Source organism: Heteronotia binoei, chromosome 8, assembly GCF_032191835.1.
Source record: "Heteronotia binoei isolate CCM8104 ecotype False Entrance Well chromosome 8, APGP_CSIRO_Hbin_v1, whole genome shotgun sequence".
NCBI lineage: Eukaryota > Metazoa > Chordata > Lepidosauria > Squamata > Gekkonidae > Heteronotia > Heteronotia binoei.
This window is the reverse complement of record NC_083230.1, coordinates 78,456,433-78,478,093: the sequence shown is the minus strand read 5'-3', so window position 1 is coordinate 78,478,093 and position 21,661 is coordinate 78,456,433. Positions and strand designations below refer to the sequence as shown.

At 43.0% G+C, this 21,661-nt stretch overlaps 1 protein-coding gene across 1 annotated transcript in view; it reads right to left on the bottom strand.

Annotated features, from left to right (window-relative positions):
• Positions 1-17,386, bottom strand: part of UBN2 (ubinuclein 2) — an 80,828-nt gene extending 63,442 nt beyond the window's left edge. The window contains exons 1-2 of the mRNA XM_060245317.1: positions 16,744-17,386; positions 10,476-10,568 (exon numbers count right to left, since the gene is read on the bottom strand). Of these exons, the coding sequence (XP_060101300.1) occupies positions 10,476-10,568; positions 16,744-17,226 (576 nt within the window). The 5' untranslated portion in view covers positions 17,227-17,386. The remainder of the gene's footprint in view (positions 1-10,475; positions 10,569-16,743) is intronic.
• Positions 17,387-21,661: the final 4,275 nt, after the last annotated feature.

Below are 21,661 nucleotides of genomic sequence, written 5' to 3'. Positions count from 1 at the left end.
AAGGTCCTGGCTCTTGTTGACGCAAGCCTAGCTTCTTTGATGCTGGGGACCCTCAACTGGTTTGGGGTTCCAGACTGAAGTGCTTGCTGGGGCATATATGGGGAAAGGCGGTCCCTAAGGTATGCAGGACCCTGGCCATATAGGGCTTTAAGGGTGATAACCAGCACCTTGAAGCGAATCCGGTACACTATGTGCATCAAGTGACATCTAACAGTATACTAAATATTTACTACAGAGCTCATTTATTACATTTTTATATTGCATTGTTGGTGATGTCTACCTACTAAAGCCTGGCATATCTTTTCTTATAAACCTAATACTGCACATGAGATCTAGCAAATGCAAAGTATTCCATAATGTTCTGCTGCTTACCCAAGAGTTTTCATTTATCGCAGACAATCTGATTGCATACTACAGGCATGGTTTTGCTGCTTCCACAATTTTCATAGCAGCATGCCATAAAATTGGTTAGAGAGTCAAAACACTATATAAATTCATCCCACAATAGCACTAGCTTATTCTGAAGAACATCTGTGCTCGGAATTAATAAGATGCATGCCATCCGGTTTTAACTGGATTGTTATAGTCACACCAGGTCATTGTGCAGGAAAGCAGAATGGTTACAAGCTGTCCACTTACTGGGAATACTATGTATAGGACTAAAGAAGAACAGATTTGTTGCACGTGGAAGGGCAATTCACATACTGTTTACACGCTAAGGTACCATACACAGCATAAGCAGCAAAGAAAGCTTTTAGCCAGGGGTGTGAAACTCATTTCACACTAAGACAAATAGATTTAAGGGCAGCTTCTATCCAAGTGCTGTGGTTAGGCTAAATGCAGGGCTATGAATGGTTATTTGTTTTAGATGTAGGCTAAATGTAGGGTTATGAATGGTTATTTGTTTTAGATGTATTTAAATGGTTTATGTATATGTCTTTTTTTTAGTGTTGATGTGTTGGTATGTTTGTGGAAGAGCACCTCATTTCGTTGCTCTTATTTTCCTTTTTTGAGAACAATGACAATCTATCTATCTATCTATCTATCTATCTATCTATCTATCTATCTATCTATCTATCTATCTATCATGAGGGCCGGATGTGACACAAATGAGACCTTGTCAGGGCGGACCATGTGTGTCATAAAATGTAATGCCAGGTAGCAGACGTATAAACTTTACAAAGGCCACAGAAAAACATGGAGATTTTTTTTGCTTAAAATAAAACATGCTTAAAACATTAGCACGCTTGCAATATTTTGTTTTAGTCTCTGATAAATGTCACTCCTGCTATGAATTATTGCATCAAAAACTGCAGACAATGTCTGTGCTGTACCAATCTTGAATATGCTGTTCAGGTATTGTTCAGGTGTGCACATCTGTAAATTGCAAACCTACTTTTGATGTATTGACATTAATTACAGAGATCTCATGGTCAATGCTTTGAGCCTAAGACCCAGAGGAAAACATGAAGCAGCAGGGCACTGTGAGCTTTTGTACATAAGTTACTTCAAGAACATGTGAAGGCACCATGGCACAGACTGAGGGCTATGTGTTTGTCTACAAAATTATAGTCTTCCCCAGAAAAATAACTACAACTCCTATGTGGCAGTGCAAGAACAGACAAACAGACATGTACTTTGGTCAGTATCAGCCTGCTATCAGGGAAGTCTAAGTTCAAGATCACCAATCAAAGGCAAATGTGAAAGAAAAATCAGGGAAATTTTGCTGGGTAAACCTGGGCTGGACACACACACACTCTCACTCACTCACAGCCTAACCCATGGGTGTCAAATATACAGCCCACAGGCCACACCTGGCCCACCCAGGGCTTTAATCCAGCCCAGGGGGGCCTCCTCTCCTCCCCACCAAATGGTTCTGCAAAGGCAGGAACTCACTCGACCATTCTGGCCAGCCTCCACGTCATTCTGTGGGCTCTTTAAATTGTGCGCGTGTTAGAGTAGAGCAGCCATCTGGCCTCTTCCCCTCTCCACCAAGCAGGTTTGCAAAGGCAGGAGCTCAGTCGACTGAGCCAGCTAGCCCTGTGTTGTTCCAGTGCCTCTTTGATCTCATGCCTGTTCAAGCAGAGCAGCCTCCCTGGTCTCTTCCCCTTCCCACCAATCAAATTTGCAAAGGCAGGAGCTCAGTCCATGGAGCCCACGTCATCCTGGTGCCTCTTTGAATTGCTGAGGTAAAGCAGCTGCCTGGCCTCTTCCTCTCCCCACCAAGCAGGTTTGGAAAAGCTGGAACTCAGCCAGCTAGCCCTGCTTCCTTCTGATGCCTCTTTGAATTGTGTGCTTGTTGGGATAGAGCAGCCGTCCTGGTCTCCTTCCCTCCCCACCAAGCAGATCTGCAAAGACAGGAGTTCAATCGGCAGAGCTAAGTGGCCTTGCATCATTCTGGTGCCTTTTTAAATCACCCGCCCATTCAGGTAAAGCAGCCTCTTTCCCTCCCCACCAAGCAGGTTTGCAAAGGCAGGAGCTCAGTAGACCGAGCTGGCTGGCCCTGCTGCGTCACTGGAGGGCTGGGTTGAGTTGGATGTTTTGGTGGGGATCTATGCTGTAGTGATGCAGAACGTGGCTTTCTTGAGCTCCTGAGCAGAGTTTGGGCTCCTGCAAGGTTTGACGGGATTGATTCTCCGGGGGCCTCTGGGCAGCGCTTCCTTCCATCAAGGCTGGAAGCTGCCTCATGTGCTGTATTTCCAAAAGCAGCAGAGCCCAAAGCAGCACAATTGTCTGCTATAGATGGGTGGTTTGTTCTCTGAGCATTGCAGGTTGGAGTGAATAATTCTTTCGCCATTAAATTACATTTAAGTGTGGTTGCATGGAAAGTGTGGTTATTTACTTGAGGTTATGAAAAACAAGTCAAAAAAGATCTGAATAAGTAATACTATTTCTAATGTTAAGTTGCATTTAATACTGCAAATATTAATTATCTTAGGAAACAGCATTTGTGATAGAATTGATCTATTTAAGTCCAGGCTTGCTTGTGGTATCTTTCTGTGACCCTTGATGGTGCTTTCCCTGGAATGTTGCCTGATTGCAATTTGGGCATTTTATTGGGAGCTCACTGCCCAGCAGGATGGGCCACTGACCTGATCCAATATGGCTTCTCTTGTCTTCCTAGGTTTAATTGTAGATTTACCTATCGTTTTCTTTAAGTAAGCACAATTGGGTTTATTTGCTGCTACATTTTGTAAAGCTTTCAAAAGTTATGTTCATGAACAGCTCTTCTCTGTAATGGATATAAATAAATCGAAAGAACATTTGCAGCTTACAGATACACATATAAACAGCATACTCATAGGAGAGCCAGTTTGGTGTAGTGATTAAGTGTGCGGACTCTTATCTGGGAGAACGGAGTTTGATTCCCCACTCCTCCACTTGCACCTGCTAGCATGGCCTTGGGTTAGCCATAGCTCTGGCAGAGGTTGTCCTTGAAAGGGCAGCTGCTGTAAGAGCCCTCTCCAGCCCCACCCACCTCACAGGGTGTCTGTTGTGGGGGAGGAAGGTAAAGGAGATTGTGAGCCGCTCTGAGACTCTTCGGAGTGGAGGGCAGGATATAAATCCAATATCATCATCTTCTTCTATAGCACAGAAATTGTTTTCAAATTTTAATATAGAAATTCAGAGCAAGATGTGTCAGTTATCAAACAAATGTTGCAAGAATGTTAATGTTTTAAGCATGTTTGTATTTAAAAAAAAATCCTTAATTGTGTTTGTCTGTGTCCTTTATAACAAATTACATCTCCACTACCTGGCATTACAGTTTATGATAGACATGGCCTGGCCCGACAAGGTTCCATTTATGTTAGATCCGGCCCTTGTACCAAATCAGTTCGACACCCCTGGCCTAACCCTTGGCTTGTTGTTATTATTCTTCTAAATATGCAAGCAGGTCTTGCTCAATCAGTCCAGTGTGAAACTGTGAACAGTGCATACCTTTGCAAGTGTTTACAAATGCTGGTCTCAGTAAATGTTAAAGAATCTATGTAAAATAAGATGATGGTGTCCAAGCCAGAAACGAATAACTATGCTCCTACATGAACCAGTCAATATACTTAACCAGTATAATGCTGCTCTGCCCTGACTGTAACTTCCCCTTTCTCAATTACCTATCATAAATGGAAGGAGAAAAGACAGCTACACTGACAACTGGCTTCCCCAACCCACCTGTGAAACCCATCACCCTATGATAAAGGTAAACAGTCAAAGGAAATTGAGAAGCTGTTGCCACACAGACACAGTGGGAAATCTCCTTGATGGATTGACCTTAAGTGTCTGTTCCAGTTCTCCTTCAGTATCTCTCCACACATAGCAATTTGCAAATCCACTAGTATTTTTTTCTACAAGAAAAAAAATTGTAAAGGGGGAGCTGGTACAGATTTACTTAACATACAGCTCCAGTACTATCAATCTTCAATAAAGATATAAAGTTTCTGCAAATTTTAGAAGCATGGGGGGGAAGTTAGATGACCGGCAAATTCAAACACATGCAATATTTATTTTCTTGTTCAGCTTATCTTATTTCACCTCTAACAACATAAAAGTGTATAATTTATCACTTAGCATATAAAATTGTACCGTTTGGTGTTACTTATGGAATCTAAAATTACAAATGCCTTCATTTTGTACAAACAAAAATTGCAAATATACACAGTTCTTGAGAGACAGTTGCTACCTGCCTCCTTTGCTACCTCAGCATGTACATCTTAATTTTTGCCATCTGAGGAATAGGAGGGAAAAATAACAACTCAAGTTAGAAAACAGATTTTGTAATAAAGTATTATTTGGACAAAAACAGTTACCGTAAGACCGCCAGCATATTTGGACATCACTATGATCTTCATAACACTAAAAACACTGAACTCTTCAACAACGTATTATTGAGAACATTATAGCATATTGACTGTTGCCCAAATTTTCACCTAAACAATGTATTCTTGAAAATATGTTATATACCTCTACAGTAAACAATAGGAATGATCATTATCTAATCTGTAACTCATATTACATAAAATGTTTCATGCTACACATTTTGAATGAGTAAACACTTGTCTAAAACAGCATTGCATTCATTCTAAGGGAAAAATAAGAATTTTTCTTCCGTTTCCCAATTTTTCTACTGGAAAAGTTGGAAAAAAACCCAGATTTTTTTTGCTAGCTTTGCAATCTGTTACTCTATATCTAATATACAAGGGCTGGCAGTAGGTTTGTAGCAGGGAGAGTGCGGGAGCCTTCTGCGAGAGGGAGGGGGAAGGATCATCACATTGGGGATGTCATGTAGGGGATGCTCTGGTTTGAGCTCAAAACTCTAATAAAATTGCCCTCAAGCCATAGAGTTTTGCCCTAAAACCAGTGTCCCTGCATGACATCCTTGGTGTGATGACATTGTGAGGGGACCTCGCTGGTTGGGGTTTCCTCTGCTGGCCAGAGGTGGGGAGATGCCTCCATAAACGGGTGACCTGGGGGCTAGCAAACCCAGCTGGCAGTTATGCAAATTTGCAGTGCAGCCAGCCACAGCTATGCATGACAGTTCCAAAACCCCCACAAAATGCATTTTTAAAATAATTAATTTGAGCATACAAAATAAAAATAATAACTATGTCTGTGATTCCACCTCCTGCAACAGCCATTTTGTAGCCATGTCCACCACCTTGTCTCAGAATTCTAAAGGTACCCACAGGCTCAAAAAAGTTGGGGAACCCTACACTCTGATCTCCATACATAAAGGAGCATAACTGTTGTCAAAATCCTCATAATAACGTGAACATCTATTGGTATGCATCAAGATGAAGTAAATTTAAACAGAATTTGAATCACAGTGAGAAGAATTCAGCTAATACCTAAACCAGAGGTGTCAAATGTCTGGCCCATAGGCCAGGGCTTTAATCAGGCCTATGGGGCTCTTTTCTCCCCCCTCCCTCTCCTGTCCTTATCATTCGAAGCTCTCAGGCTGCTGAAGTTCCCAGCTCCTTCTTCCTTGTCTTGGCAAGCTGAAGCAGGAAGCAATTCTGGGCTTGCAAAGCTGCAAAGAAAATGTGGAATGGACTTTCCAGTAAGGTCACTGTGCCCAGATAGACTACTCTGGAAGTAGTCTATCTGGGCACAAAGACCTTAATGGAAAATTCATTCTGTGTTTTCCTTGCAGCGTCGTATGTGCTGCAATGCATTTTAATGTGGAGTGGAGCACAGTTTCACTTTTCAGCATTTATATGGCCAATTAAAAACTGTTTCTTGCTGGAGTTGTGTAACCTTGAAAATAAAGGGTTGATGCTTTGAGCTAGCATGTCTCTGCAAAATGGACCTTAAAACTGGTGCCTAGTGAGTACTCTAACCTGGGAACCCATAGCCAGGGGGGTGGGATATTACACTGAAGAGCCACTGCCAATTCTGAGTAGACCTGGTGGCAGGGGGAGAAGCTTGCAATGCCCAGCTGTTTAAGAACATAAGAGAAGCCATGTTGGATCAGGCCAACGGCCCATCCAGTCCAACACTCTGTGTCACACAGTGGCAAAAAATTTTATATATACACACACACTGTGGCTAATAGCCACTGATGGACCTCTGCTCCATATTTTTATCTAAACCCCTCTTGAAGGTGGCTATGCTTGTGGCCGCCACCACCTCCTGTGGCAGTGAATTCCACATGTTAATCACCCTTTGGGTGAAGAAGTACTTCCTTTTATCCGTTTTAACCTGTCTGCTCAGCAATTTCATCGAATGCCCACGAGTTCTTGTATTGTGAGAAAGGGAGAAAAGTACTTCTTTCTCTACGTTCTCCATCCCATGCATTATCTTGTAAACCTCTATCATGTCACCCCGCAGTCGACGTTTCTTCAAGCTAAAGAGTCCCAAGCGTTTCAACCTTTCTTCATAGGGAAAGTGTTCCAGCCCTTTAATCATTCTAGTTGCCCTTTTCTGGACTTTCTCCAATGCTATAATATCCTTTTTGAGGTGTGGTGACCAGAACTGCACACAGTACTCCAAATGAGACCGCACCATCGATTTATACAGGGGCATTATGATACTGGCTGATTTGTTTTCAATTCCCTTCCTAATAATTCCCAGCATGGCGTTGGCCTTTTTTATTGCAAACGCACACTGTCTTGACATTTTCAGTGAGTTATCTACCACGACCCCAAGATCTCTCTCTTGGTCAGTCTCTGCCAGTTCACACCCCATCAACTTGTATTTGTAGCTGGGATTCTTGGCCCCAATGTGCATTACTTTGCACTTGGCCACACTGAACTGCATCTGCCACGTTGACACCCATTCAACAAGCCTCAACAGATCCCTTTGGAGTTCCTCACAATCCTCTCTGGTTCTCACCACCCTGAACAATTTAGTGTCATCCGCAAACTTGGCCACTTCACTGCTCACTCCCAACTCTAAATCATTTATGAACAAGTTAAAGAGCATGGGACCCAGTACCGAGCCCTGCGGCACCCCACTGCTTACCGTCCTCCACTGCGAAGACTGCCCATTTATACTCACTCTCTGCTTCCTATTACTCAGCCAGTTTTTGATCCACAAGAGGACCTGTCCTTTTACTCCATGACTCTCAAGCTTTCTAAGGAGCCTTTGATGAGGAACTTTATCAAAAGCTTTCTGGAAGTCAAGGTAAACAACATCTATCAGGTCTCCTTTGTCCACGTTTGTTCACCCCCTCAAAGAAATGTAACAGGTTAGTGAGGCAAGATCTTCCCTTACAGAACCCATGCTGAGTCTTCTTCAATAACCCGTGTTCATCAATGTGCCTACTCATTCTGTCCTTGATAATGCTTTCTACCAACTTTCCCGGTATTGAAGTCAGACTGACTGGCCTGTAATTTCCCGGATCTCCTCTGGAACCCTTTTGAAAGATGGGGTTGACATTTGCTACCTTCCAGTCCTCAGGAACCAAGGCAGATTTCAATGAAAGATTACAGATTTTTGTTACAAGATCCACAAGTTCAACTTTGAGTTCTTTCGGAACTCTCGGATGTATGCCATCCGGACCCGGTGACTTATTAGTTTTTAAGTTGTCTATCAGTTGTAGGACCTCCTCTTTTGTCACCTCAATCTGACTCAGGTCTTTCAACACCCCTTCCAAAATTAGTGGTTCTGGGGCGGGCAAAAAGTTCTCATCTTCCACAGTGAAGACGGAGGCAAAAAATGCATTCAGCTTCTCAGCCATTTCCCTATCCTCCTTCAGTAATCCTTTTACCCCATGGTCATCCAAGGGCCCCGCTGCCTCCCTGGCTGGTTTCCTACTTCTAATATATTTGAAGAAATTTTTATTGTTGGTCTTTGTTTTTTGCAGTATCTCCTCATAGTCCCTTTTTGCCTGCCTGATCACAGTCTTGCATTTGATTTGCCACAGCCTGTGTTCCCTTTTACTAATCTCACTTGGACTGGTTTTCCACCGCTTAAAGGAGTCCTTCTTACCTTTTACAGCTTCCATTACTTTGTTTGTTAACCATGCAGGCCTTTTCTTATGCCTGTTTGTGCCTTTCCTAACATGTAGTATATATTTTATCTGAGCTTCTAGGATTATAGTTTTTATTTTATTTATTTATTTATTTATTTATTTATTTGGTGACTTCTATCCCGCCCTTCCCACAAGTGGCTCAGGGCGGCTTACAACGACAATAAAACAATAAAACAGTAAAATCAGAGCAAGTTATTACATCTAAAATCAGACAATTAAAACCTAAAAACCTTAAAATTAAACATTAAAACTATACAGTATAATCACAAAAATCTGGTAGCTACATTATCTAATCAGGCATAGACTAACTGGAAGAGGGTTGTCTTACAGGCCCTGCGGAACTGAGCAAGGTCCCGCAGGGCCCTCACCTCTTCCGGTAGCTGGTTCCACCACATAGGGGCCATTGTGGAAAAGGCCCTGTCTCTAGTTGCCTTGAGACGCACTTGGGGCCGGGGATGGTGAGCAGATTTTGAGTGCCAGACCTCAGTAGTCTCTGGGGAACGTGTGGGGAGAGACGGTCCCTCAGGTAGGCAGGTCCCAGGCCATATAGGGCTTTAAAGGTGATGACCAGCACCTTGTACTGGACTCGGTATATTATTGGAAGCCAGTGCAGACCCCGAAGGCCCGGCCGGATGTGCCCCCACCTTGGGAGGCCCAGTAACAGCCGGGCCGCAGCATTCTGCACTAGCTGCAATTTCCGGGTCCGGCACAGGGGCAGCCCCATGTAGAGGGCATTGCAGTAATCCAACCTCGAGGTGACCGTGGCATGGATCACTGTTGCTAGGTCGTCGGGGGCCAGGAAGGGGGCCAACTGCCTTGCCCGTCTAAGATGAAAAAACGCGGACTTGGCAGTGGCCGCTATCTGAGCCTCCATCTTTAGGGACGGCTCCAATAGCACCCCCAGGCTCCTGACCCTGTCCGCTGGCCTCAGCGGTACACCGTCAAAAGCTGGCAGGGGGATTTCCCCCCCCCCCCGGTCCCCGACGGCCCAAACAAAGGACCTCTGTCTTCGCAGGATTCAGTGTCAGTCCACTCAGTCTGAGCCACTCAGCCACGGCCTGTAGTGCCCGATCCAGGTTTTCTGGGGCGCAGACCGGTCGGCCGTCCATAAGTAGATAGAGCTGGGTGTCATCAGCATACTGGTGACACCCCAGCCCATACCTTGGGGCAATCTGGGCAAGAGGTCGCAAATAGTCTCCAAGCTTCCCCAAGGGTTTTGACCGTATTTACCTTTCCTTTCAGTTTCCTCCTCACATGCCTCCTCGTCTCAGTGTATTTACCCCTTTTAAAGTTAAACGTGGTTGTGGCGGTTTTTGGACAACTCCCTATTTATAGAAACGTTGAAATCAATAACATTATGGTCACTGCTCCCAAGCGGCGCAATCACTTTTACATCTCTCACCAAGTCTTGGGCATTACTTAGGACCAAATTCAGGATCGCCCCACCCCTGGTAGGTTCTGAGACCATCTGCTCCATAGCACAGTCATTGAGAGCATCAAGAAACTCAATCTCTTTCTCTCGACCAGAACACACATTGACCCAATCAATCTGCGGGTAGTTAAAATCACCTATTACGACACAGTTTTTACGTTTAGCCGCTATCTTTAAGCCTTCCATCATATTATAATCGTCCTCTCTCTTTTGATTTGGTGGGCGATAACAAACTCCCATAGTTAAATTTCCTTTTGGGCCCTCTATTTCAACCCAAAGCATTTCTAAAAGCGAATCTAATTCTCTGACCTCAGTCTTACTGGACCGTATATCTTCTCTGACATACAGAGAATGACATACATGACATGTTTCATGTTTTCCTAAACCCAGAGAATTTTATATTTTTGGTTTATATTTTTAGTTTCTGCTGTGATCCTTGTGCTTTTTTTGATGTTTTACTTTTAAAATTGCATTGCCCCATGAAGTTCCATTTATGTCAGATCTGTCCCTCATAAGAAATGAGTTTGTCACCCCTAACCTAAACAGTAAAATTGCTAACATATGTTTACTTACATATTTTGCTTCAAACTTTTTAGCCAGCATCTCCACTTCATGTCGTTCGCGCTCTTCATCATTAAATGGATCTTCAATGACAGTGGACTTTTTCTGAGGGGAAGGTGAAAGATCGGTCATTGTTTACAGAAAAACTTGCATAATAGAAATAAGGAGTTACAGCATCACTCTTCACTACATTGCTTCGATTGTATGAACATGGCTTTGGCTAGTAAGCTAAATGAGACAATATAAAATCTGGCTTTTCAAACATACCCTTATTAACCTTACTGAAATTCATTTCAGCAACTATTAAGATTTGTATTCAGGTAAGCGTGAATAAGATCAATGAGCTAACAAACTAAAGTGCCCTCCCTAAGTTTACATAGAGCATTCAGAAGCATAATACACAATGAAGGCATAGTTACACATTTTATAACCTGTAATATGGAAGTGAATAGGTGATGGTAATGAAATATCAATTCCAAGACAACAATGACTTAAGCTCAAAGTTTCTCCAATTGTTTATCAAGCTTCTTCATCAATATTATTCTTCCTTCACCTCAAACAAGTACCCATTTACAAATGAACTTGCATTATAAACTAACCCATCACAATATCCAATAGTAAACTAGCTGACCCCAAACAAAAGCTGCAAAACTGGGCCACCCAAAGACAAGAGAGGGTTATGTAGAAAATTAGATTTGTAAATTAACCAAACTTTTAAAAAAAATCTTTAACATTAGGAGAAAGGGGAACGGGAATGGTTTAAATTAAGAGGCATAGCTGTTGAAAAACTGCCACGTAACCCTGCTTCATGTCCGTGGTAATGACCCGATTGGGCAACTGCATGATCATCCAGTTAATATGATTACATCTATGTCAATACTAATAACCCTGCTGGGGGTACAGATTTGACAAGAGAGGTAACTTGACATGATCAAAGTATAGTGCTTGAATAGATGTAATTATGTGACCGTGGATGTGGAACTTTATTATATGGACGAGTTATAACTATATGGGCCCCACCAGTATAATGAACATGAAAAAAATATGTCGTCTTGTAAAACTAATTAGACCCAAAGCCATTTGGCTTGGATCTTTTTCTTTGGGGTGGGGATCACCCTGGAAAGGACATCCCTTACACTTTTCTCCTGGCTATGGCTTGCTGTGGCTAGGAGAAAGGAGAGGGATCATCCAAGAAGGTGCTTCATTTAACCCTTTGGTTTTGCTCCTTGCTACTTCAATGGGAGGGAGCAAAACTGAAGGGTTAAATGGCTGCCAGCCATTTTGTGAATATTTTGTGATGTGGTGTAAATTATCTCTTTATTCATAAGGATTAAAAATCCTTTCTACTACCATCTTCATGAGCAGCTGAGTGGTTTGAGAAGGAACAAGCAGAATCTACAGAGTCTGTCATTTAAGAACATAAGAGAAACCATGTTGGATCAGGCCAAGGGCGCATCCAGTCCAACATTCTGTATCACAAAGTGGCCAAAAAACCCTAAGTGCCATCAAGAGGTCTACCAGTGGGGCTAGAAGCCCTTTCCACTGTGTCCTGCCCAAGCACAAGAATACAGAGCATCACTGCCCCAAAGAGTTCCAACAATAAGCTGTGGCTAATAGCTGATGGACCTCTGCTCCATATGCTTATCCATTCCGCTCTTGAAGCTGTGTATGCTTGTAGCCACCACCACCTCCTGTGGCAGTGAATTTCACGTTAAATCACCCTTTGGGTGAAGAAGTACTTCCTTTTATCCGTTCTAACCCGACTGCTCAGCAATTTCATTGAATGCCCACAAGTTCTTGTATTGTGAGAAAGGGAGAAAAGTACTTCTTTCTCTACCTTCTCTAACCCATGCATAATCTTGTAAACCTCTATCATGTCACCCCGCAGTTGATGTTTCTCCAAGCTAAAGAGCCCCAAGCATTTTAACCTTTCTTCATAGGGAAAGTGTTCCAACCCTTTAATCATTCTAGATGACCTTTTCTGCACTTTTTCCAATGCTATAATATCTTTTTTGAGGTGCGGTGACCAGAATTGTACACAGTACTCCAAATGAGGCCACACCATCTATTTATACAGGGGCATTATGATACTGGCTGATTTGTTTTCAGTTTCTAAGGGTACAATATACTAGCTTCTAGCAAAGATTATTTCAGCTCCACCTCCACTGTGGGAGTAGCCCAGCCCACTTTCCCTTTGTGGGTAGGCATTCTGGAAACGCCCTCCTATAAATGGACCCCAGGTGTACCAGCAAGTTTCTAAGCCATTTAGGAAAGCTGCTTTGGGTTTTTGCTAATTAAGACTACCTTTTTTTAAGGAAAAAGGATACAATATTAGAAAACAGAATTTGTGGAGTCATGGGGGAGGGAAAATGGGCTAGCAGTAAATCAGAGTATTAGCCGTAGGTTGGGAAGCTGAAGATCTCTTGCAGGGTTGGCTGGGAGGGTCTCTTAATATGAGAGAACTGGTTCACAGGTATATGATTTTGAAAGATTAGTAGAAATCGTGGCATGGCATTTAGAAATTTCTGTTGAAGTTCTTAAGTGTTTTCCCTTAAGACAAATTAAAAATTAAAGTAACAAAAATTCAGGTGCATATATCTAAATATTTTTTATTTAACACTGGGAATAGTGATACAAATAAGTTGGCAGTGATATTTTTTCCCTTGCCCTTATGGGAGTAGTACTGTGCTGGAGAGGGAGGAGACCAACTTTGAGGAAAAAATATTCCCCAGTTTCCTTATTTTTAAGAGGAGGAAATGTGCACTCTGATAAAAAAGAGGACTAACTCGGAAAGAGTTCATTGAATGACAGACATTGCTGCAATATATAAGCATAGCTTTGGTAATATAGTGAAATTACAGTCAGTCTATTAACATGAATATTTAAAATATAAATTTGTGTGTACTTATATAAGATCATAAAAATGTGAATGCATGGGGATGAAATTACAAGAATACTGATTCTTATTAGTGATGATATCACTGATTCCAATGACACATGGGCAACCCCATTTTATGTAAGTCCTGCTGGGATGGCACTGAACTTTTCATAAACTCAACTGAGATATGTAAGCACTGGCAAAACTCACAACACAAAGAATCCATTAGGAAAAGATAAATGAACAACCAATAATGCAAGGGTTCTGGTAACTAACAATGAATTTATAACTGTGCATCTGCTGTGTGAGGGGAAGGAAAGCTGTTATTCAGAATCATAAAGTATACATGATGATTTCTTGTATAGCATTTCTAAATATTGTATCTATTTTTGTTGGGGGGTTTTTGTCAGAGAGAGGATGTGAGCCTATACTCATTTTCCACAGAACTGTCATGGAAGCTTTGCACAGGCTCCCATATTTTAAAACCAACCAACAAAAAACAAAGAAGTCCCAATCTCCACCAGGTACTACCATGAAAATGTACCTTGTTTAGCTTACAATGTGCTCTTCAACCACAGAACCCAAAGTCAGCTAAGTTTCACAGGAAGCGATTCCACAAGATCAAGTATAATGGAACTATCCCCACTTTGAAAGACTGACTTACAGCCCTAATGTAGTCATGCTGAAAATCAAGCATCAAGTAAGAATACTGCTCACAGCTTTATAATTATTTTCTAGCCTTTATCTTTTTTTCCTAGAACAGAATGCCTGCACAGAAATCATCTCAATGGAATTCCTAACATCCTAAGCCCTTTGAAATCAAAAGGCTTTACTTGTAATTTGTCTTTTCAGAACATTGTTTCCTTTATTTTACCTGTAGTTAACAATTATTCAGCACCATGCTGTACACATATGGCTGCTGCTCTAAACGTGGGCTCTATCAAATACTTCATGGGCATATTTGCACCCATACCTAGAAAAAAACTTATGCTTTCTATTTTACACTGTACTTTTAAAAAACCTTGCAATATTAATAAAGCACACGCCTCTTTGATAAAGGACTCGGATAAAAAGATGAAAGAAGCTGTTTGGGTGCTTTAATTGACAACTACATTTCTGAGTTTAAAGAAAAAGATAAATGCGGGGCTGCAATGTCTGGAAGTTGCTGAGAAACACAGACAAATAAGAGAAAGAGAAATCTCTCCTTAGAGCATTCAAGAGTACTACAAGTCTTATTATGGTGAAGATACACTTGACAAGATGGCAATGTAAAAGTGAAACAATAGATTGTGTGAACATATCCTTTGAAGTCAAATAGCATTCAGGAGTTACTACAGACCTGAAACAATGTTCTCCAGAACATTGTCTGACTACTAACCATGGGCCACACTGAGTGGCCACACTTAGGCAATCAATATAATATAATATAGTCAAGGAATTCACTAGTCTTCAGTATCAGTTTCTTTGCTGCTCAATGCACATTCAGACACCCATAAAAGGATCACCCATAAAATCCTGATTACATGTTACATTGCTCACATGGACATTTCTGTGAGTGAATGAAGTGGCCCAGAATGAAGTTGCAATTAGCTTTTAGATTCTTATCATCATAAAGGGATGATGGATTGGATACAACTCAAGCTGGACTGGATATAAAAGAGCTGCAAAAACACAAATGTTTATAGATAAAGCAATAATGTCATTACTACAGTTTAACATTGATTAGCACACCCTAAAAGTAATAAGATGCAACAGTTAAAATTAGGGCTTTTTTGCAGCAGGAACTCCTTTGTGTATTAGGCCGCACACCTCTGATGTAGCCAATCCTCCAAGAATTTACAGGGCCTATTGTAATCTCCAGGAGGACTGCCTACATGGGGGAGTGGCCTAATATGCAAAGGAGTTCCTACTACAAAAAAGCCCTGGTTAAAATATTTACTGGAAATTACGCAGAGAACAAAGTACAAGTTAGATATTTCAATAACTTCAATATGCATTTGTTGCCAAATATAAAATATCTCCACCGAATTAATTATTAGCAGTATATTTACTGAAGTCTCTCTTTTTAGGATGTAATAATGCTAGCATTCCTTCTTATGGATAAGGCAGCACATGGGAGGATTTGGCATAACCACTTTGATGTACTCCAAATCAGGGTAAGTGGCTCTATGGAGCTCATGCTGGCTATTCAAAATCAAGTGGTACTGCCAACTCCTGGCTGTGACTTTTTCAACTGGTATTTTATGCAACTATTCCACAATCTACTCTAGTCCAAACTACCTTCCTGTACTTTAAAAGAAAGCAATTCAAAGTAATTCAGCTAATTGTGGGACTACCTAACCAAACTTCTGACATCAAGTAGAGAATAACACCAACTGAGCACATAATTTGAGGTTTAAAGCAGTAGCTCCTTCAAATAATACACTGATGTAACAATATATTTTAAGTATTATAACAGAGTTAGACAGCCTTGACAGACTTTGATTTCCAATATGACAGATGCTTACAACTAACTTTGGCAAACTGGCCTTTTGGAAAATCTGTCTTACTTTTATCTTCACCCTTATGAGGGCATATACAGGAAGAAATCAACCCATTATCTTGATTTGATACGATCTGAAACGTGGGAACCAGTGCTTGCAAAAAGTTATATAGATGCACACAATTATCCTTCCCCCGCTACTGCTTCTCAGCATGTGCACTGCAGGCCATTATCTCCTGAAGTGACGTGTGTAGATCCATGCAAGTGGTTTACAAGTACCTTTTGGTTCCTAGAGTACACTGAATGGGGCATACCTCCAAGCATCAAACAAACCCTAATACAGCAGAAAAAAGTGTTTCAAAAGAGCAGGGCTCTTTTTGTAGAAAAAGCCCAGCAGGAATTCATTTGCATATTAGGCCATACCCCTGACATCACCATTGTTTCACACAGGGTTTTTGTAGAAAACGTCCAGCAGTAACTCATTTGCATATTAGGCTACACTCCTGGACAGCAAGCCATCCAGAACTGCACTCCTGTGCATTCCTGTACACTGAGACATGAGAATACTTCTTCTCATAGACAGGCCTTGACAAAAAGATACTTTTCATTTCACACTAGCACATTGGGTTGACAAAAAATAAAATCAGTTTATTTGTATGGGACAGAGTGCTTTCAGACACTACCCAAGCAGAAAAACTAGTTCTCTTCAGAGTACTTCAGAGTAATACCACTGTATAGATCGGTCATCCCTTAACAGCTATTATGCTTCATTTCCTGCTACACTGGGACAGCTGCCTCCATATTAGCCCTCTCTCAGACACAGCACTTAACCTAAAGAACAGCAGTTAAGCGTGATAGGAGTGACAAAACACGAAGAGCAAAGCGGTGGTGTGTGGGTGGGAGTGGGGGGAGATCCATACCCGGGGCTCGCCACACAACAGCAATTCGGGATAGCTGAATTCCACGCAGCTCTCTTCAGTGGGATCCTTCAGCACCAACTCCAAGCGGACCGTCTGACGCGGCGGCGGAGGCGACGACTCCTGCCGGTTGCTTTCGCGCTGCAGTTGCTGGTGTGGCGGCGAAGGTGGAGGTGGCTCTGGCCTTGGGGGCTCCCGCTGAGGTGGCAGCAGTGGCTTCGGCTCGGGCCGGTTGATCTCGCGCGGCAGCAAGAGTAACGACTGAGGCTCCGGCCGAGGACAGGACTCGAACGGCTGCAGCGGTGGCGGCTCCGGCCGACAGCTATCGTTGTGTGGCTGCTCTGGCAGCTTCAGGGCCTCACGCACCAATGGCTGCTCCACCTCGCGAACCCCTCCAGGCTCTCGCTCAAGTACCGGGGTCTCGCCTTCCCGTCGCCTCACTGGTGACAGACTAATGAACGGCACCCGGCGCGGCTCCGCCATCATCTAACCCCCCCCACCCACCCCCAGTCCCACCCGTTCGGTGTCCCTCCCACACCACCCACAGCTCCTGCTCCTCCTCCGGTTCCCTCCCCTTAACCCGGTCAGAGCAGTTCCCCCTCCCCACTAGGCTCTCCTCGCTGTTAACACTGCCGCCATCTTGGAGCCCCCCCACGTAAATAGAAGCAGGCCACTAGGGCACGCATGCGTACGAGCGGGACCTCCACCGACGTGCCGCTGTACGTCACTGTTGTTATTGCACATATTCTCATAACGTCACCGCGGTCCTCGCGATCGCACGCTGAAGACGGTGGAGCCCTGCCCACAGTTGCCTTGGTAATATGCACGCTGACCTACCGTAATGCTGTTAAAGGAATGAGAGAAAGGGCTCTAGGCAGAACTGCAGACAGAATGCTTCGGAGAATCCTGTGGGAATCGGTAGCAGTCCCCGGGTGATATTAGACTTCTAATTTGAAGTTTTGACTAGCATTAAGCATGAGTTATCACGGTTAAGATGTAAAATGTGTCAAGTAACTTAAACGTCAGTAATGATAGGCAAGACTGAAGCCATTTCTTCATGTGCTTTAGGCAGCTCAGGCCAGATAACCTCTTAGGTTAAAGTGCAAAAGATGTGGTGAAATGGGTAAAGGGACAAATGAGCTAGAATATAGCTGATTAAACAAAAGTGTCGTCTTCAGAAATAAGGAAGTTGTTTTACTCAGGAAAAATATGGACTTTCTGAATATGCTTGGCAAATGTACTAATGTAGATATAAAGGGAGTTACAGTTGAGTTTTGCAATCTCTAGACATCTGCACATGTCTTAACAATTGTTTATTTCCATTTATAAAAAGCTGATACTGTTTTAACAGGTTCTTTTATTTTTCTCCCAAGGTTTCTTTTATTGCAATAAAGTTCTGTCTGCTTCTGGAATCTCACTGATTGTGTTTATCATTGGGCATTGGCACACCAGGAGCATGCTCCATTTGGCTAACAATCAGAATAATAAAGTACAAACAAATCATGAAATATTTTGGTAAAATGATGAAAGGTCAGGTAATAATAATTAATAATCATATGGCATTGTGTGTGGTATGGGCAGGAGATCCAAAGATTGTCTGGCTGCCTTTTAGCGTTATGTGCCACTAAGTAGTGAGCTAGATTTATTTTGGGGGGCTGAGAGAGTTCTGAGAGCTGTGACTGACCCAAGGTCATCCAGCTGACTTCATGTGGAGGACTGCAGAATCAAACCCAGTTCTCCAATATTAGAGTTTGCTGCTCTTAACCACTACACCATGCTGGCTCTCTAGGGTCAGGTAAATAAAAACGTTTTGTCACCTTTAACTTTTTATTTGAGGTTAGGTAAATAAAAATTTACTGGTGACAAAACATTTAGACAAATTTATTTTGCTGCCTTAGTTTAAACAGATGAAATAGTATGCTATATTTTACAGCGCTCCCATTGTTAGACAATGAGCAGTCTTCCAATTACAACTATCAAACATTTTTCAATCTGAGACAACATCAAAGGTACAAATGGTAAGAATTTGAGGGTCAAGGATTCATAATGCAGCATCTTTTTCTACAAGAGCAGGCCAGAAACAGTTTAGTATCTCACTTTATGCACATACGTCAATTTTGTATATTAAATACTTTTGTTACTCCAAATAACACTTAAGCTCCATGAAAATTCAGAATAGCTATAAGATTGTGTTTAAACTGGATTACAGATGGCAGCAAATTAAGTGTTTGGCAGGCTGTATTGAGAAATAACATTTTCATTGTGTTAGGGTTAATCTAGCATCCGTTTGGTAGCTTCTCATTAACTACATAAAGACGGGGAAGCAAAGATGCTTGCTGCTTATCAGTAATGATGTCTCAAAAAGTATCCTATGTCTTCTACAGTGTTACATAAGCTATTTTATTTACAGAACTGGTCATTGTTGTTCCATGACGCTGCATTATAATTGCAATAAAATCATTTAATTCAAAAGACATTGGGATTCCAACAAAAAATGAACAAGTGCTACGTGTTTCACTGGGTAAAATTAAACATTGTCTGGCAAGGCCTTGAGGACCCAAACTAGTTTTATTTGATTTGATTTATATCCCACCCTCCCCGCCAAAGCAGGCTCAGGGCAGCTGACAGCATAAAACCCCAACAGACAGTTAAAATCAATAAGTATTAAAATTACACAAATAACAGTTACAACAAAATATTCAATAGTTAAAACAGTTAAGAACAATATTGGTTTGGTGCTATTTCAGTGGCGAAGGCATTTCTTCCAACTCCCTGAAATACAGGCGCAGTGTCAAGGCCCTTACTTCCTCTGGCAGCTGATTCCACCAGCAGGGGGCTGCAATCAAGAAGGCCCTGTCTCTGGTGGTTTTTAATTTGGCCTCCTTTGGCCCAAGGATTACTAGTAGATGTTGTGATCCTGATCTGAGTACCTTCTGGGGAACATGTGAGGAGAGACAGTCCCTAAAGTAGGCAGGTCCTAGGCCATATAGGGCTTTAAAGGTGATAACCAGCACAGGTATACTATTGGCAGCCAATGCAGTTCCCGCAGTCCCAGCTGAATGTGCTCCCACCTGGGGAGCCCCAATAACAGCCTGGCGGCCGCGTTCTACACTAACTACAGCTTCCGGGTTCGGCACAAGGGCAGCCCCACGTAGAGGGCATTACAGTAGTCCAGCCTCAAGGTGACCGTTGCATGGATCACTGTTGCCAGGCCGCCGCGTTCCAGGGAGATGGGAGAGTTTGTCGTCCTTAAGAACAATGTCATGAGCAAAACTGTGACTCTTGTTTATTTATTTATTTCTATTTATATCCCGCCCTATCCCACCGAAGCGGGCTCAGGGCGGCTCACAACACAAAATTCTGATTGTGGATGACCTGGACGATGCTACTTATGTGGTGGCTATGGAGAAGACTGGAAAGACAGTGGTGCAGGTGAATATACCACAGCCATTCTCTGCGAGGTCCATGGTGTTGCATATAAGTAGGAAGGAAGGAGACAAAAAGAAGCTGGAACAACAATTGTTTGGAGCACCAGAGGTGGTTTTCTGGGAGGACAGAGTGGACAGAGGAAACATTCCACCAATGAGGGATAAAGAAGCAACTGTGTGGGAACTGGGCAGTTTCCAACCTCATATGTAGGGCCAGGAATTTCCTCCTTTGATGGACCACTCATCCCAGCAACAGCAGCAACTGAGGGAGAGCACCAAACTCCAGAGGTGGTCCTGGGAGATGGAGGAGTACATCTTAAAGACTAGACATTCCTTCCGAATGCAGCAATGCGACTTTTTGTCCAGAAAGGACATGGACACCTAGGGTGTTGGACTTTGTGTATTGTTGGGAAAATTCCTAATCTTGGTATATGTTCTGTTTTGATGAATGGGTTTCTCCCTGGTTTGTTTGGATTCTGCTACAGGGTCACCTCTGTCGGAGGCAACCCCTCCGGCTCAGAATTTAAGGAGGGGGACGTGTGGAGGAACGCCACCTTAGTTAATGTTGGTGCTTCGTTGGAAGGGAACATTAAACTACTAAAGCAGGCTTTGGCCTAGCCTCCTTCCATCCCCTCCTCCCTTCCAGAGTTAAACCAGCGCCTCTAGGGGGAAAGCCTCCTAGAGGGGCAGGAAGTTCTTTAGCCTTCCCCTCATTGCCTCCCCCCTTCTGGAGTTAAATCAGCAACTCTAGGGGGAAAGCCTCCTAGAGGGGCAGGAAGTTCTTTTGTTTTATTTAGTTGAGTTAGGCGGGAAAAGGCCAGTTTTTCAGCTGGCGCTGAAGGAGAAAGGTTGGTAGCCTGGGCTCCTGCCTGTGGGGGTGGCCCCAAGGCAGTCATTCACAAGGTAGGGCCAGTTTACACCAGGGATGAGCAGATGCGTTTAAATCCACCTTTATTTGTCCTCTGGTTGCTATTCAGGTGCTGTGCTAAACTTTTACATGTAACTGTTTTTGTTTTTTTATTTTCTTTCTCTTCTTATTAAACATTTTTTTTTCTGTTTTGAATGCTGGCAGTCAAACTCTGTACCACATAGATCCCGACCGCTTAGACCACGCTGCTTTATGAAGGGGGCCCCGGGGAAGGGGGAAGGCATGCAGTTGGATAAGGTGCCAATCCTCCAGGGGTTCCCCGAAGAAGTGCTGTGGTCTCTGTGATACCCAAGTACAGGGTGGCAGAGGACCTTGAGGCCTGGCCTCATAGCTGGAGAGGGGGTTTGGGAGTCCTGTTCCTCTCAATCTGAACCCCTAGACTGAGCAGGTGGTGGCAGCGAGCCCAAGTGGCCGGAGGAGAAATAGCTCCCTCCAGGAGTTGGCGACTCAATAGGGAGTTGACGGGACCGGGTCTGAAGGCAGAATCGGGCTGGTTCCGTCACAGTTTCTAATGGCAAAGATCAATGAATACAGCCAGCTGGCCAGTGTACTCTTTCTTTAACCA